Source organism: Haliotis rubra, unplaced genomic scaffold (assembly GCF_003918875.1).
Source record: "Haliotis rubra isolate DU_JTF1 unplaced genomic scaffold, ASM391887v1 Scf637, whole genome shotgun sequence".
NCBI lineage: Eukaryota > Metazoa > Mollusca > Gastropoda > Lepetellida > Haliotidae > Haliotis > Haliotis rubra.
Window position 1 is genome coordinate 93052 of NW_025767343.1, and position 18598 is coordinate 111649.

An 18598-nucleotide genomic window follows, 5' to 3' on the forward strand; every position below is an offset into this window, starting at 1 on the left:
CCCTCCCGCTTGAAACCTTGGCTTCTCCCGCCGTGGGGATTGATCATCAGCTTCAGTTCGCGGGTGATACTACGGCTTTCCCGAGTAGAGCACCACAACGAACTACAGGGAAATAGACTCTAGACCTTGGTCTGGACTGTAGTCTCTTGAGTTCTTACGGCACACGGCCGACAGGCTATCAGCCTGATCAAACTGCCTCTGCAGATTAAATTTTAGCCTTGTTTTTTATCGAATTTGCAAAGAATAGATATATGGACGAATGAATGTCCCCTGTAAGGGATGAAAATTATGCCGTATATTGTCCATTTAATCCAATCATATAAAAAAAATTTCTTGACACAATGAAAATCGGTTATAAAAAGAGTAGGGAGGACCCGTGAGGCAGAAGGCACATAGAAAATGGGGATACAAATTGGCCATGAATTTTTGACATTGCTGACACATGCTTGTGACATTATGAGTTTTGGTGGGAAAATTAGATGAAAAGCAAGGAATATGCACAAAATATAGAATGCGATTGTCAGAAACATCAACCAATGAGACACTACTGACCAGGAGTCTTGTAGTTTTTGAAAATTTGAAGAAAATTTTAAAACACTTCCACTCTGTAAACACGTCTTCTGTGTTATCCATACAGAAAAATTATGAGAGGTTTTCAACAACTACGTTGTGATGTCACAGCTAAGGGAGATAACTGCATAACTCTTTTAAGCATACCACTAGGGATAGCTATGACTTAGTTAAAATTTTCATTTCCATTCTGTATGTGTCTGTGGAATCCACAGGAATAAGGCAGCCATAATCCAGAGGGAATGTTTGTGCCTATAATTACTACTTATGCCCATGGTGACCCTCCACAAATAAGTTTCTGCCACCTCTTCGCATCAGTGAATAGTGGCAAAAGTGATAATGAAAACTAGGTAAGATCACAGAAAATTAATTAAACCCTCTAAAGTGATGATGTTACCATGCAAATGTGGATGATTTTAATTCTTGCAAGAGTAAAATATTTGAGCGTGTGACGTCATTGTTATCGCTTGGTGGTTGTCGTCATCGGAAGATTGTTTTGGATATCTCTGCACATTGGGGATCTGTACTTGTGTACCAGTTTACATTCAATGTTCTCCCATCGACCGGAGCCAAAACTATTGAGTGTGTGTAATTAGGTGCACCCAGTGTGCTTGAATGTGACATTGCTGAGGTTACGTTTACTATCAATGGGGGACTACTCTTCTTCGCCACATCCTTCTCATTTTCCTGAGCCAGAAACTGCCACTTGGAATGTAACGGAATTTACGGAGTTGTCAGTATGAAATGTGAATTGATTACATTCTGTATGTTATCAAGACATAAACTTTGCATTATCATGCGTCGGAGGAATATCTTGAGTAATGACTTATTTGTAGGTCAACCGTTCCTGTACATGTTCGATTGAATAGAAAGGATGGGTGCTGCCATTCGCACTCATGAGCCTTTCAAAACGATCCATGTTGTTACATTGTTTCAACAAGTGTGTTTTTGTTCTGATTGTCATGAGTGAATTTGATAACATTGGAATCACATAGTAGCTCGGAGCTGGAAGTGGGTCTTCATCATACTGTATCAGTGATAAATGTCATCTTCATCAATGCATCAAAGAAACAACGAGGCAAATCAATCTCACAATGGACAGGCACTGACGTTATTGTGTCAGGTATTTTTGCAAGACGATACACTGACACCTGACGCATCTCTCCAGTAAAAGTACCAATGTACATTTTGAATATTCGAAGGGAATCCCGGTCTTTTTTTCTAACAGCGATTTTCACATAATTGTTTACACAGGTATCACTGATTGTTCAAGACATTTTGAATTCATGACTGGAAATCTAAAGTGTTAATAAAAGGAATTAGAAAATAAATAGATTCATGTTATAGTTATTCTAATTGTGTTTCATTGTATACATACCTGTTTATGTTGCAATCGTGAAAATAACAGGTAGGCGTAAAGCCTAAAGGTGTTTTTTGGGCACGAGTAACAGGTTTCTGTTCGATTGAAGCACGAGTAACAGTGGTCTGTCATAACCTGACCCTAGGTTATCACTATGGAGTAGCCAATGACGGGATTAGAAATCGATCTCACACATATGTGTGATACCAGTTTTCTCACATGGGTTTCTCACCCATGGGTGTGTAAGAAAAATATATTCTGTGTTGCCTTTCTACATTCTTAAAGCACAATGACTTGTTCTATATTGGAAATAAATTTTCCTTGACATTCCAAAAGGAGATGTGAAACTAACAAAGACTGAGAATACTAAAAATGTGAACTTCATGTTAAATCAGCGACTGGGGAAGGGAGTCAGTGTTTCAGTTAGTCACACTGAAACAATCAACTGATGAATCACAAATACAGTTAGTCACACTGAAACAATCAACTGATGAATCACAAATACAGTTAGTCACACTGAAACAATCAACTGATGAATCACAAATACAGTTAGTCACACTGAAACAATCAACTGATGAATCACAAATACAATTTAATATTTTTAAACAGTGTAATTCTAAGAATGCAACCTCCATTGTATCCTAGCCATGATTTCTGTGTCATGTCTGTCCTTGCATTATAAAATCTACAACAGACATTAATAAGTGTGAATATACATTCGTTCTTTTCCCAATAACAGTACATCCTAGATACCTGAGGTTTCGGGAGGTGTGGGGAGACTAGTCCTGATGTAATACAGAATTAATCACAGTTGTTTGATAGTCCCTTTGAATACATTATCTCTATTGCAAAGAAACACAGGATCTGGCATCTAATAATCACAAATAGCTGGAAGCAGTGAATAGCACATTGAGACGAAAAAGTAAACAGAAGCATAATACATTTTGTTCTGGAAACAAATACGATGTTGGCTTACTTATTTCATAACTTCCATGGAAATATGTCATATCCAGCTCCAGTGACCTCACATGCTGTCTGGGGCGGTGGGGTAGCCTAATGGTTAAAGCGTTGGCTCGTCACGCCGAAGACCCGGGTTCGATTCCCCACATGGGCACAATGTGTGAAGCCCATTTCTGGTGTCCCCCGCCGTGATGTTGCTGGAATATTGCTAAAAGCGGCGTAAAACCAAACTCAGTCAGTCAGTCACATGCTGTCTGTATGATGTCACTTCCAATAGACATGCAAATATGTCATATCCAGCTCCAGTGACCTCACATGCTGTCTGTATGATGTCACTTCCAATTGACTTGCAAATATGTCATATCCAGCTCCAGTGACCTCACATGATGTCTGTATGATGTCACTTCCAATAGGATGAGGTTACTTCTGGTTATGATGTCACTGTCGCTGATGGAGTAACTTTTTGTTATGACGGCACTTCCTCTAAGGGAGTTTACTTTTGTTATGGCGGCACTTCCTCTGAGGGAGTTTACTTTTGTTATGACGGCACTTCCTCTAAGGGAGTTTACTTTTGTTATGATGTAACTTCTGGTTGATGACATCACCTCTGCTATGACATTACTTTTGGCATTGTCGACATTCAGCTTGACAATGATCATACTGAATCTACAGTAGAACCCATGAAATAACCTTCTGATCGTTAATGTGATGTCAACCCTAAACAATGACCTGCCTACCATGGCGAACCATGTGACAATAAGCATGTTGACTGCATGAATCCTCTCTCTCCAAACCATTGGTGGCTGCAGCATAGTATATCAAGGCTTGTACTGGACAGAGTAACCTGTTCAGTGTGTCAACAACTTTGTTCAGAATTGTTATGGAGTACATTGTGTTACTAAGTTGCCCTGCTACAGCTGACTGATTCTTGGCAACAAATTCAGGAAGAAATCTAAAGGTATTAGTACTCCAATTCCGATTGTGACTGATTGAGGAGAAATTAATGGCATGTAACTGCTACACTCTTGCTGCTGAGACCCCAGTTAGGAAGAAAGCTGTTGTCTTGGAGAATTGTAATGGGGCAGCTTGATAAACCAAAGTTCATAAGGAGGTTGTAGCAGAGCAGACAATGCAACATTCCACATCAAAATGTCTTCTAGTTGAAAGGATCTCATCTGAAGGTTGAGAACTAGATGAAATTATTTAGACATGCCATCATGATGAAAAACAAAAGATAATGCTGATCTGTAATCCTCAATAGTTTAATGCTTGAATTTTGTGTTGTGTCCAAGACGATATACGAAATCAGCAACCATAGGTACTATTACCTGTGTGCTACTAGCAGAATTTCCTTCTAGTGTTATTGTATGGATGATGCATATTTCAAGGACTTTGCTACTGTTTACAGGGACACTGATCCAGAGCAATTTCCGTGGACTTTTGTTATAGTTTTCTCCCGTGATATCCCAGAATTCTTGACTGGTTTGCAATCTCTGCTGTGCCACCCACAAGTGCAATTGGTAGTATAAGTATACATTGTTCAACAAAGATGAAAACTTTTTTTATTCATTAATATTTCCATTTTCATTTTAATGATAAAACATAAAAAGTTTGTTGTTTGACTTCATGTGCCAGTGGTAAAACAATTTAGGCCTGTAAAATAACAATGTCAATGTCCATGTTTATAATTTGTCTTAAAATCCTAATTGGTTTATTATTATACTTGTATGCATTTTGAAACTTAATAAAAAGCACACGATCTGCTTAAGACCTAGTGTATGTTGTCTGCTTCATTACACTTCATGGTGGAAAAAATAATTATCTTGAAGGCTACAACAAATGAATATAAACAAAACACAAATATTAATGTTAAAACAGACTAAAGATATAGCAATAATATCAGGCTATTACCTTATTCGAGGAATGTATCCATCAATATCCACATAAAGGAATGATATGTCATTCATCTGCAGCTGAGAAAGAATTCTGTTCCATTTCATGTGTCTTTTAACAGTTTGATAAGCGAAAAAGTGATATAATGTCATCACTAGTGATAGTTTCTCAACTGGTCATGTGACTGTTTCATGTTTTTTACATTGGTGTATAGTCTCATTGGTCACCCAGGACAGACCATCAAACAACTGCTTGTATGATCTCCACCATTCTTAAAAAAAGTTAATTTAGTTAGCTGACAATGAGCAATCAACGTATTGGCAGTTATTCCTTTGAAGGAAGGACGTTGTTTTCAAACAGGCACTTTACGACAGAATGTGGGAATATTCAATGCACGTTAGTAAATCTACATACATAAACATGTAATTTTCTGAATAAAATTGATATTTTATACTTATCCTGACTCATGCTTAATTGCTTGTCTTCTTCCTCTTGCGAACATAGTGGAACACTTGTATCTCCTTATTGAAGCTCCCTTCAATAAAGCCTACGTAAAATCACTAATCACTACTCACCAAGAGTTATCCCTTCTTCCTGTTTTGGCGGGAACTGGCGCCACCATTCCCCCACATGCTTCACTCTCTCCTGAATATGAGCCCGACACTTGAATTTGCAGGGAAATCCAAAGTGTCTAGTGGGGAGGTTGGGAGGGCTTACCTCATGAGTCAGGATAAGTATAAAATATCAATTTTATTCAGAAAATTACATATTTTTGCTTATCCTGATTCATGCTTAATTGCTTGTAGAATCCGACGGAATAGATGGTGGGAAAAGCACTTTAAGATTTATTTAGTGAATTTTACGTCAATATATACCCCCCTATGGGAACTTCATAATGGCACTGTATTTACTGCCAAACTCTGCTGCTGTTAGCAATCGTGTTCTTTCAGCTGCCTTTTGATGGGGGGACCACAATTGTTAACTTTTGGTCCTACTTTTTCTGTTAACATTTCAATGTGGATTTAGCGATTCCATGTGGAGAAGCAACCCTTGCTGTACGAGTAAACTGGGTTTATCACTTATGCTAGTCTTGAGACCTGCATTGAGACTGAAGCAGAACTCCGCTGAGTGTAGGCTTGATAAGTCATGTGATAAGAAAGCGAGACTACGTCTCATCTTCTGTGAGGAACTGTCAACTGTTGTGCAACAACCAGTGGGCCGAAATGGTGAATACCTGAGACGTCCTCGGTGGCGATATCTCTCAAGTAGTGGTTTGCAAACACCATGTCCGATTTCCAGAAGCAGCCCTCCATGATCGTGGTAAGCGAGCAATTCCCATGTAGAGCGAGTGTTGACGCCAGCGCTCTAATTTTGTGTGGGTTGGAGGCTCTTGAAGGATCGAGTCCTGCTGCTTTGTAGGCCTGTAGTATGACAGTTCTTATCCAGATTGATATCGTAGTGCGGGAGACTTCCGTCTGTGTCACTGTTGATAGCGGGACGAAAAGTCGTTTAAACTTGCGTCTCCTTATTCTGGATCGATGTAGATAAACTTTCAATGCTCTCACTGGGCACAAGGATAAGTCAATCGTATCATGTGGTCCGAGTATGGAGGATAAGGCGGGGACGTGGAATTGTCTGTCCGGTTGACCTGGCAGTTGATTCTTAGCGATGAAATCCCATCGCAGTCCCATATGCACTGTGTTTTGATTTTCATCAAAGTGCGTTCTCTCGTAATCTAGAGCATGAATTTCCGACATCCTGGCTGCTGTTGCTAGGGCTAGCAGGAACAGCATTTTCTGTGTCAAGAATTCGAAGGATGTCGTCTCTAATGGTTCGTAGACGTCACTTGTGAGATGTCTGAGAACGATGTTGAGGTCCCATGCCGGAGCTTGAAATCTCTGTTTTTGGTCCTCCAATTTATAAGAGAGCGTAACAAGGCCAGTAACTCTGGTACTTTCGTTAGCTTGGCACCCGCCCTCATAGTAATAACTGAGCTCAATGCCGCAAGGTAATGCGTTGAGAGTGTAGACCCTTTAGTCGCTTTGTTTTGCCGTAGGTGACAAAGATAGTCCGCCACTTGAGGATGTGTTGCTTTTCTAGCTGAAAATCCATTTCTAGCAGCTGTAGGTCTCAAAGCTGCGCCACTTGTCGCTGTACAAGTTGCGTGTAGAATTGGGCGAAAGCAAAGCGTGACTGCTTTCGCGCCTGGCGGAGTACCCTCTCTTGTTTAAACATGCCTTGATACAGTCCACACGCAGTTGGAATGCCCTGGGTTGCCATGGCGCCTGCTTTGTGTGAGGATGTACTAGTAGATTCGACCGCTCTGGTAGTTGCAGTATTGGTGGTCCGAGTTCTTGTATGAGAATTGGGAACCACATTCTCGCTGGCCAGTAGGGCGCGACCAAAATCAGTTGGAGGTTCCTTGTCTGGCTGATTTTCTGTAACACCCTCGGTAGTAGCGCTGGCGGTGGAAACGCTGACGCGCGTTTAGGCCTTCCCAGGATATGGTGAGAGCGCCCGCTGCCCACGCCGTGGATCTGGGACTGGAGAGACGAATGTTGTTAGCTGATTGTTGAAGCGTGTGGCGAAGAGGTCTATCAACGGAGCTCCTATTTCCTTGATGATCTGTGTGAAGATCTCTGGATGGAGCATCCATTCCGTCGGCGATGGTTGAGTTGGACGGGAGAGTGCGTCTGCTAAGACATTCTGGGCTCCTGGAATGTGACATGCTCTTACGTGGATGTTCAGATCGTCGATGAGGTCGAACAGTTGAAAGCAGAGATCCAGTAGGTTCAATGATCTTGTTGAGCCTTGCTTGTTTATGTAAAACGCCACTGTAGAGTTGTCTGTGTGTACCATGAGATGCGCATTCTGTAGAATGGTGCTCCAATGGAGTATGGCGTTGATGACTGCTTTCATCTCCAGCATGTTGATATGTAGACCTCCCTCTTTCTGATTCCATATCCCGGCTGCCACATTGTTAACGAGATGTGCTCCCCAACCTTGGAGTGATGCGTCCACGTATAGATGAGTCTTGAACTCCGGCTCTGCTAAATAGATGCCTTCGCAAACATTCGACCTCCGGGTCCACCATAGTAGATGAGGTCTGAGGTAATTCGGGAGACCGAAGGGTTCTAGGTCGTCAAGATGAGCGTTGATGAGGACCTGTAACGGGCGTAACTGTAGTCTGCCTCTGGCTGTCATGTCTTGTGCGGACGTGAGGAGACCCAACAGACTCTGCCACTGTCGAAGCGGCCACGGAGAGAGTAAGGCTTGAGGGATTGTCTGTTGAATCTTGAACCATCGGTCCTCTGGCACGACGATACGGTTCTGCGTTGTGAGAAATCTGATGCCTAGAAACTGCAGGTCCTGTGTAGGTTCTAGGTCTGACTTGAGTAGATTCACTAACCATCCTAGCTGAGTGAGTAGATTGATGGTGAAATTCAACTGTAGTCTGAGACGCTCTGGATCTTGATCTACTTGAATCCCGTCGTCGAGGTAGAATGCACTGCGTGAGCCCTCGATGATGTAGATATGTGACTATGGGTTTCGTCACTCTTGTAAACAACCAGGGGGCCAATGATATTCCAAATGGCAGGACCTTCCATTGGTAATGTAGCCCGTCCAGTGTAAATCTGAGGTACTTTCTCGAGTCGGGATGGATAGGGATATGCAGGTAGGCATCCTGTAGATCTATGCTGGCCATGTAGTCCATGGGACGGACGAGGTGGATTAGTTGAGGTAGATGTATCATGCGGAACGTGGGAGGTCTGCGTAGATAATCCCTGTTGAACGTGCTCATATTGTAGATGAGTCGAAACTTTTCTTTGGAATTTTTCATTGGAACCAGGAAAACTGGGGAGTAGAAACCTGGTGTGATGTTGACTGGATCCACGATTTCTAAGGCCCGCTTGGTTAGAAGATATGAGACGGCCTCTCGTAACTTCTCTAGCTGATGTGTCTGGAAGTCGAACTTGTGAGGGTTGACTGTAAGCGGTGGAGCGGCCCGTAGTTGAATGGGATATCCGTGTCTTAGGATGTTAGATACGTATGGATCTTGTAGTATTCCCCAGTTTTGCCAATGTAGTTGTAGACGTCCACCCACTTGGGAAGGTTGTACAGGAAGGGCTGGGGGTGGAAGACTCCAGTCGTTCCGAACCCGTCTTTCATCGTCGATAATCCCTGGAGCCTCTGGGTGCCCTGCCTCGTCCGGATCTTGCTCTGTAGTTGCTGGTAGGGCGGCGAAAAGAGTCTTTCCCGCCTCTGGAGCTACCCACTTTCTTGTCCCGTGCCCTCTGTATTCCAGGAAACTTGGATCTTTCCGAGTAACGCTGGGATGTCTCCCTGATGACGCTGGCCAGAGTGTCTATGGACTTGATCATTAGGACTTCTCTTGAATCTTTGGTAACTTCCTTAGCAACCTTGTCGATTTCTCCAGCGAAGATGGAAGGAGTTGACCACTGGGCTGTGTAGAGTGACTTGGTAAACTGTTCACTCCAACTGCAGGAGGCGAGGAGACCTTGTCGACGAGCCAGAGTCAGCGCTGCGGAGATGGATGAAAGGTGGTCTGTCATGAACTGTTAGTCCTTCTTCTGCGTTTCGTTGACTGCCCGAGATCTGTTGAGGCCGAAGAACATCCGTCTGGTCATAGTTTCCACTTGAGCCAGCTTCCTGTCCTCAATCTTGTACGACTTGGCCTTGGCATCGCTGATGACCTTGAAGTTCTCGTCTATTTCCTGAGCTTTAAGGAAAGGATCCATGTTATGGGAGGCGAACTTCCTGGCGTTGAACTGTGGTAGGTGCGGCGGCTGGGCTTTCGTGGCTGACTGGAAGGCTGCGTCCAGGTTCTGTGGAACCGCTGCGATGGGATCAATCGGGGCAGAGTGAGCGTGTCGACATCTTCCTCTCTCATAAGATAGGTGTGAGCCGGATTATCGTCTTTAGATGGTGAGGCCAAGTCCAATCCATTAGCCATCCAGTAACGTATTTCAGAGTCCCAAAAGATGATGCCGCCATCATCCTCAGTGATAGGAGTGCTGAGAAAGGGACGTTGATACTCATCCGATGGTGAACGAGGTGGAGTCCTACGTGACTGTGGTGACCTGGCTGGAGATCTGCGTGGAGACCTGCACGGAGACTTGTGGGGTGAACGTCGTGGTGACCTTCGTGGAGACCTGCGTGGGGATCTGCGTGGTGAACGGCCCGGCAACCTGTGCCTGTAGGGTGACCTGCGCGGAGACCTGCACGGAGATGAGCGACTGTGGGTTCGCGAAGGTCCTGGTGAATCCCTCGACGATCTGCGGGATGACTGACTGACTGACTGAGTTTAGTTTTACGCCGCTTTTAGCAATATTCCAGCAATATCACGGCGGGGGACACCAGAAATGGGCTTAACACATTGTGCCCATGTGGGGAATCGAACCCGGGTCTTCGGCGTGACGAGCCAATGCTTTAACCACTAGGCTAAACCACCGCCCTCTGCGGGATGAAGATGTCTTGGATACTGTAGCTGAAGTTCTTCGCGAAGGCCTTCGCGAACGCTGAACATCTGAGTCCACATCTGGGGATTGGTGACTGGTCCTTCCCGAACGCCTTAGCGAAGGCTGGTTGTCCAATCCAGAGTCCGGGGATGAGCGAATCCTCCTTCGCGAACGCAGGTGAAGATCGTGATGGCCTTCGCGAACGTCTTCGCGGATGCTGATCGTCCGAGTCCTCCGCAGGGGATGGTTGAGTCGACCTTCGCGCAGGCTGGTCCGGGAGTGTAGTTCTGCTGGCAGAAGTCACGTTGATGGCAGGCCCCTCAGAGATGATGTCTGCCTTGGAGCCTTCGCGAAGGCTCGGGACCTGGGCTGGCTGTGACTTCTTTTCCAGGCCGTAACGCTGCTCCATCATCTCCATGATCTGCTGGGAGAACTGCTGCATAAAGTCGCCCGGATTGCAGGTCTGCGGTGGTACTGGCGCTGCCCTTTCTGTGGTGACGGCGACGGGGCCCACTGGACGGTCATCTGTTGTCGGCGTTGATACCTCGGGTTGGGAAGAGATCTGCGCTGAAGTCACCGTAGCTGAGACCGGTCGTTTCTTACGAGGAACCTGTGGGATGATCATTGGCTCATCATCATACAGACCCTGTTCTGTCAAGGGAACAATCTCGGCCGAGAAAGTTCTGGTTGTCTGCGCTGACTTCCCCTTGGTGGTGGACGCTGCCCTGGGGGTGCGGAGTCTGCACTGGGTGGATGACGACCTCCGAGTCTTAGACTGCGACGACGGGATGTCTGGAGAAGCAGGTCTTCTTCTTGGAGATGGCGGACTTCGTCCCACGCCTCTCCTCCGAGGGAAACTCCAGCGGAACACCGGACGGTAGAGGGTCGTCAGACAGCAGTATTTATTAAATGCACAAGTAGATAAACGCTTGCAATAATTGCAGCGTGCACTGAAAGAACATGGTACCGTGCAGCTAGGGCATATTTGGTGCGGGTCAGCAGCAGAGAAACGTAACTTACATTTGGAACAGATTTTCATGAACGTAAACTACTGAACAAACACGGACTACACCGTGAATAAACAGTGCTAAATACAATTAAATATCAATTCATATTGATGAAAGATACCAGCTAAACCTCTATAATAGACTAATAGAGGTAACTGACTAAGTAATAAAAGGATATAGTGCCGAAAGGAGACACAGGCGCTCTCACAACCTGCTCACTGGGCAAAGGAGAGAGTGAAGCATGTGGGGGAACGGTGGTGCCAGTTCCCGCCAAAACAGGAAGAAGGGATAACTCTTGGTGAGTAGTGATTAGTGATTTTACGTAGGCTTTATTGAAGGGAGCTTCAATAAGGAGATACAAGTGTTCCACTATGTTCGCAAGAGGAAGAAGACAAGCAATTAAGCATGAGTCAGGATAAGGAAAAATAATATCTTTTGACAACTTCACTGCGCAAGATAAAGGTAATTAATCAATCAGCGTCCCATCGGTTAATCCTTTAATCGATGTTGGTTGTTTTAACTCAGCTGATAATTCCTCTTGCTGAACTTCCATGCACATATTACATAACATGTAATACATTTGCCACATCAGACCTTAATTAATAATGCAGAGTATTTAGTCCAGACACGAGAAATGCCAAATGGGAACCTTTGTCAGGTAATCTGAGTGGTGTTACCTAATTATACCTGTTATAGATTTTTAATCTCATAGGTAATAGACATCATATTTTTACATGGCATGATCAAATATTTAGGTAAAAAACGCAGAAATAGGATCTGGGTTAACATTGATCTTCAGTAACCCATACTTGTTGAAAAAGGCGACTACCGGGATCAGGTGGTCAGGCTTGCTGACTTGGTTGACACATGTCATCGTATCTCAGTTGCGTAGATCGATGCTCATGCTGTTGATCAATGGATTGTCTGGTCCAGACCGTATTATTTATATTCCAAATAGCTGGAATATTGCTGAGTGCGGCGTAAAACTAAACTCACTCAATCACAGAAATAGGATCCAATTGGATCAGTCATTATACCATCCAACCATTAGAAAATCCGAAAAAGTCTACACTGCAGGGATACTACAATCAGACAAGAACTGCAGTTGATATTAGTGCTGGTATTGGCATACAACAAGCGATGTGATACATCACGATACTAAAATTGTAGTCACAATGATATATGCCCGGTATAAGGGTGGGGATACGATATGTATCATGATACTAAAATCTATAATTCTAACACCAACTATAAAACACCTTAAGATCAAAACACAATCAATTTAATAGTATTTCGTCAAATTCCGCCAGCACTGTTCAATGTTCATTCGGAAAAGAGATAATTAAGTTTATACACAGACTTTGTGGATGTTAATAACATGCAAGTGCTGTGTCCGACACAGTTCTTGATGCAAGAATTTCTGAGAAAACATTTACTTATGAAGGGAAATTAAGTAAGCATATATTTTAAACCATTGGAAGTATCATATCGGGATATTTGACAACGTAAAAATTTGTATCGATTCACTGTATCGGTGGCTGCTGCATCGATAAATCATCACACCACTAGTTGATATCCAGTGATATAATTTATAGAGAGCAGAAGGGAGCGAGAAAGGGATGTTGGGGCGTAAGGATCAACTTCGTGTACAGAAAATTATTTTGGAAGAGGCTAAAACATATCACCGCAACCTCTCCATGTGCTGGATTGACTACAAAAAAGCATACGACTCTGTCCCTCACGAGTAAATTCTGAAGTCTACTTGATTTACTCAAGTCTTTAATGAGTTGCTGGTCGACTCAACTTGAGATGTACTCGCAAGGGCAGGTGCAGACTTCAGAACCTATTCCAATCAGAAGGGGGATTTTCCAGGGGTACTCCTTCAGTCCTTTGCTTTTTTGTTTGTCTCTAAATCCTTTGAGCTTTCTGCTCAACAGAGAGGAGGGTTACCATCCTTGACCTCCTCAAAACAGATCCCCAACACCGCTTACTCATCTCCTTTACATGGATGACATCGAGCTCCTTGCCAAAGGAGATACCAATTTGAAAGAGCAGGTTCTCCTTGTCGAGTCCTTTTCTAATGATATTGGCATGACATTTGGACTCAACAAATGTAATACTCTTCATTTGAAACGTGGCAAGGTAGTTAATGGTGGATTGGTCAAGTTACAGGGGGGAGGAGTTATTGAGCATCTTGTGGAAGATCAGGCCTACACCTATCTTGGAATGCAAGTTCGAGACAAGCTCCAGAATGACCACATACATGACAAATTTCGGGCCGAATATAAAGCTCGCTTAAAGAAAATCTGGAGCTCAGAACGTAATGCTCGAAACAAGGTCAAAGCCATCAATACTTTTGCTGTGCCAGTCCTTTCCTATTCCTTTGGAGTAGTTGATTGGACAAAACAAGACATCCAAAGTCTCGACCGTCTGACCATATTTAATGTGTACTTTTGCACATATTTATTTCTGGGATGATCCTTTGGTGATAAATGTCAAGACTCATGATAATAAAGCAAGGACTATTTTAAACGTGCCAAGGTTGTTGGACAGAATCTGAAATTTGAGGTTGATTTTGCTTATGGCGATGTACTGCTGGACGGTACAGTGATGGGAGTAAACCAGGTGAAGTCATTCACCAAGGCTGCTCAGAGTCGGTCATTTGTGGAAAAGCTTTCTGAGAAACCATTGCATTGTGTGTACATGCAGTGCATGGAACAGAAAAGCAATCCAAACGACTCCTTCGCCTGGATGAAGTCAGCTGGTCTTAAATGTGAAACTGAGGGCTTCCTTTTTGCTGCTTAGGACCAATCACTTCCAACTCGCAATCGCCTAAATGTGATTCTCAAAGAAAACATTAACATGAAATGTCGACTGTGTAATGAATTTACAGAGACCGTCCAACACCTTGTCAGTGGATGCCCTTCCTTGGCACAAGCAGCATATCTTAAGAGACATGATGGCATGGCTCGCTTCTTTTTTTCTTTCATTCCTGTGGCTTCGACTCTGAGGTCCATCCATGGTACAAGCCTGAACATGTCCAGGGCGTCATGGAAAATGATGCTTTCAAACTTCTTTGGAATAGGCCGATATACAACCTCAGAAGAATTCCAGCCAACAAATCTGACCTTGTCCTTTTTGATTAAGCCAATGAATTTATTTATATCATTGAATTTTCTGTTCCTTTTGACAGCAACGTGATTGGCAAGATTTAGGAAAAGCATGCTAAATATGCGGACCTCGCCTTTGAAATGTCTCGCTTGCATCCTAAGTACACTGTCGTCAGACTCCCCATTGTTCTTGGTGCCCCTGGTTTGGTACCTCCTGATCTCTTGGCGCAGATCAAGAGAGTGACCGGGTTCTCCACCGTGAGCACAGCCCTTCTGAGCCCTTGGGGGATCAACATATTCTGCGGAAAGTGCTTGGTGGGTCCGACTAGGCAGCATTTCCTGGGAGAAGTCCCATTCGCTGTCTGGGCTGCATGTAGAGGGACTGAGGGCCCTGAGCTGATGATAAGCCTTACCAGCCTGACTGTGCCAGGATCACCCGAACCCTCTCTGCTGCATTTTCATCTTATTCTGTAAAACATAATAATAGTGGATTGCATTTATATAGCGCTATCTCCGAAAGGACTCATTGTTCATTTCTCATACAAAAATTGGACGGAAAAGTACACATTAAAGGAAAGCTTGTATAAATATCAAATATTTTACATGTACTCTGCATGTATACGGCTTATCAATTTGTTGAATCAACTAGTTTTGCATTAATTATTTTGAAGTTTATATTGGTTTAATACTTCAAAAATAAATTCTGAATATTCGTTTTCAAGAGCTCACCCCTTCACAATATAATGCACTCTTCCACCACAAATTTCCCTGCGTTGCGTTTGGGCGACTGATTTTAGCTAGTCGGAGAAACATGAAAGAATATTAAATACATCTGTATGCCAGGACATTTGTTTAATTAGTTGGAAAAAACATCCATAATATTTTCAATTGAGACACGCCAAATCTGATAACACAAATACTGTAAAAAGGTCTAGATGAAGGGACATTGAACATTAAAACCACTTAACCAAAAACATTTGGAATGCACTTCACAAACACAACTGAAAGCACATGCTTTATTATTCGTGCTCGAGATGGCAACTGAGTGGGATGACAAGATTGTTTTTTTTTGCAAGCCAGAATCTGGAAGTTATGTCCAAGGTTATTCAGAAGGAAATATTTCACGAGAGAATAATACTTTACCAACATATTCAGGTATCAGTGATAACACAAGTAAACGTTTTTCATATGTCATGACTGACAACGACTTGGTGGATAGGGCGAGGACTTCTGTGCCCAAGAACTCTAGTCGCACAAACAAGTGGGCACTGAATACATTTAAGCATTGGGCAGCCTGGCGAAACAACAACAGATTAAACCAACGGAAAATTATGTCTACGCTGGAGACATTGTAGGATTCCGAGTTGTTATATTGGCTCAGCAGATTCATACTGGAGGTGCACAAAGACAATGGTGAGCAGTATCCACCCTCTTCTCTTATAATGGAAATCCAGTCATACATTCCTACTGAAACCAAACGTCAGATCGACCTTTTGAACAGTGTTAACTTTGAAGAATTTCGCCAGATATTATATGTTTTCAGAAATGTTTGATGTTTCACTGCAAGATTGTTCTGACAGATGCGACAGTTTTATGGTATCTAATTCTAAATTAATCTTGTTGCGATTACTGAATGGTAATACATTGATGCTGACATTGCAGCACGTAAATCACGTGTATTTCTGAAATTTAAACTGAAATTTTGGACCAGTATAAACAAGAGCAATTTTTCAGTATGATACATTAATGGTGTCCAGACTGCTTTTTGGATGTGTTGGTGATTTCAAAAAATTTAATTTTAATTTTTTAATCAGGCGCTCACTCATATGAGTGAACCTCGGAAGAACAAACACTACAAGTCTGCAGACTGCTGGACACTTCACTGAAGAAAGGGCAAGACAAAGATGCTGAAGATGCGAAGGATGGACTAAAGCCCAATTCAACTGTCATATCTACTTCTACAGGCCCTGCCGCAGGCGACTTCACAATTTATCCTGGTTCTTTTATATCGGCTGCCAACTGTGTCATAAATGTGAATGTAGTTCACAAGTGATCATGCTACTGACATATAAAATTTAAACCCCCCCAACAAATCTGACTTTTCTAGTTTATATTTAAAGAAACTGAATTTTTTTCCAGCACTTTTCCTTTTCCTGGTGAAATTTACGGAGGTTTTTCAAAATATTTCTAAATATTTAGAAACCCTGACATACTTTACCGAGGAAGGATACTGAAGAACCGAGGCGAAGCCAAGGTATTAAGTATCCGGACAAGGATGCAGCAAAGTTCAATGACTATCGACCAATGTTGACGTCATCCGTAGGGCGATATCCATATATCCCTGATCACCTTAGGGCGATATGGCTGATGAACGTTTATTCACTTAATAGGCCATATCATGACGAGGTGTACATTTTCAAATAACGGCATCTGATGGGCATCCCCCATTCTTAATGTCCTACTGTTTAGGTTGAAGAAATTCTGCCAAGGTGGACAGTAGCCCAGTCCCAGTGTCCGTCTTGGTCGAGGGGGCAGGGAGTGACCAGCTTGCAGCTAGGTTTCGTAATTAGACTGTTGGCACGAAACATTAATCTCTCTGGATCAGTGCCCATTTAAGAGGCAGACATTGAAACCCAACAAACCTGCATCTTGATGAATTAGCTACCCAAGAGTGAAAATGGAGGTAAAAGGGATTGCTGGAAACTATGTTTGATTTAGGTTGAGTCAGGAGATCTTGGATTTTCTGGCAGTTTGTCAGATTGTTCCATTAACAATTGAAATGATGATGGGTACCAAGCCCTGTTTGTTTGTCTCTTTACCATATTCATGACAATGTCTAGGAGGGAATATGTAGCCAAGTAGATCCAAAGTGCTGCTGACTTGGGCCCTGTCAAATGGAATCATTCGCCTTGGATACAAGGCCTGGATGATGACAAAGTGGTAGCTTGTATATGGTCTTTACAACCTCCAGTAACCTGTGGTCTGATGTGATCAACTTCCACTTTCCTCCAGATAACTGAGCCTACCATCTGTTATCGGAGTTCAATTGAGGTCTGTCAGCAAAGAAAGTTCAAAAATGATACGGAGAAACAGGGGATTCTGGTGAATATTCTTTGCATCTACCTCTGGGATTCCTCCTTGGCACTGGAAAAACTGGAAAGAGGATCTACCATTCCACGAGGATGGAATAAAATAAAACTGTCCAGACTGAATATGATTTCCTGGGGTCAGATCCCATCTTTTAGATTCAGAAAGGCTCTAGCAAGACTGGATCTACTTTTTGGCATCCCAACTGACCTTGTCGACAACTGAAACTAGTTCATTGTTGAAGAACTTCCAGGAAGCAGTAGCTAGAGATAAGACTGATTTCCTCAATGGACCTGCAGGCATAAACTTGATTAAGATAGGATGAATTATGTGGCAAACTCTGCCAACAAACCAGTTTACGTATGCTCCTGTGGTAAGTATGTGCCTCTTAACAAGATCAACACTGTCAATAAACAATAAATCTTTAACTTACCAATGATGTCTGTTTTTCGTTGCTCTTGAGGTTTTTGAATGCTTTTTTCCACATGCCCTTGATAGCTGATGACGACTGTGAGTGTTTCATATCAGACTCTTCCTCTTGTTGGTCAACTCCCTCCACAACCGACCCATTCTGCTTCGGCATGACCATGTCCATCTGTACATACAACACACACACTGTACATGCATATATAGTGAAGGGTCTGTGTCAAGATGTCCATCTGTACATACAACACACACACTGTACATGCATATATAGTGAAGGGTCTGTGTCAAGATGTCCATCTGTACATACAACAATGTACATGCATTATATACTTTATAAGTTGTTCACTGGTCACGAGAGGGACATAAACAAACATAGAGTATCTATGTATCTCTATATATACACACTTGGAATATTGGCAATTCCAAATGACCAATGAACATAACTTAGCAAATTAAAAGCCACCTGACCATGTGGGTAATCCGAAATAATTGTCCTGTTTTACTCCATAGTTAATGCGGAAATCAAGTTTTCTATAAATTTAAAATTTAAACATATTCATGTCTTTACTGATCCAAAACGTTAATAAACTGATACACTTTCAATTCAAAACAATTTTACACATAATAGAGCACACTTGTACTAGTTCAGTGCATAATTTCGAACTGCAGAATCGGAAAATCCATTCCAGTTTAGTAGCACCCATT

At 42.8% G+C, this 18598-nt stretch overlaps 1 protein-coding gene across 1 annotated transcript in view; it reads right to left on the reverse strand.

Moving 5' to 3' along the window:
- LOC124256724 overlaps nt 1–18598 on the reverse strand; it is a 310586-nt gene that overhangs the window by 18741 nt on the left and 273247 nt on the right. The window contains 1 exon segment of the mRNA XM_046690688.1: nt 17901–18062. Coding sequence (XP_046546644.1) covers nt 17901–18062 — 162 coding nt within the window.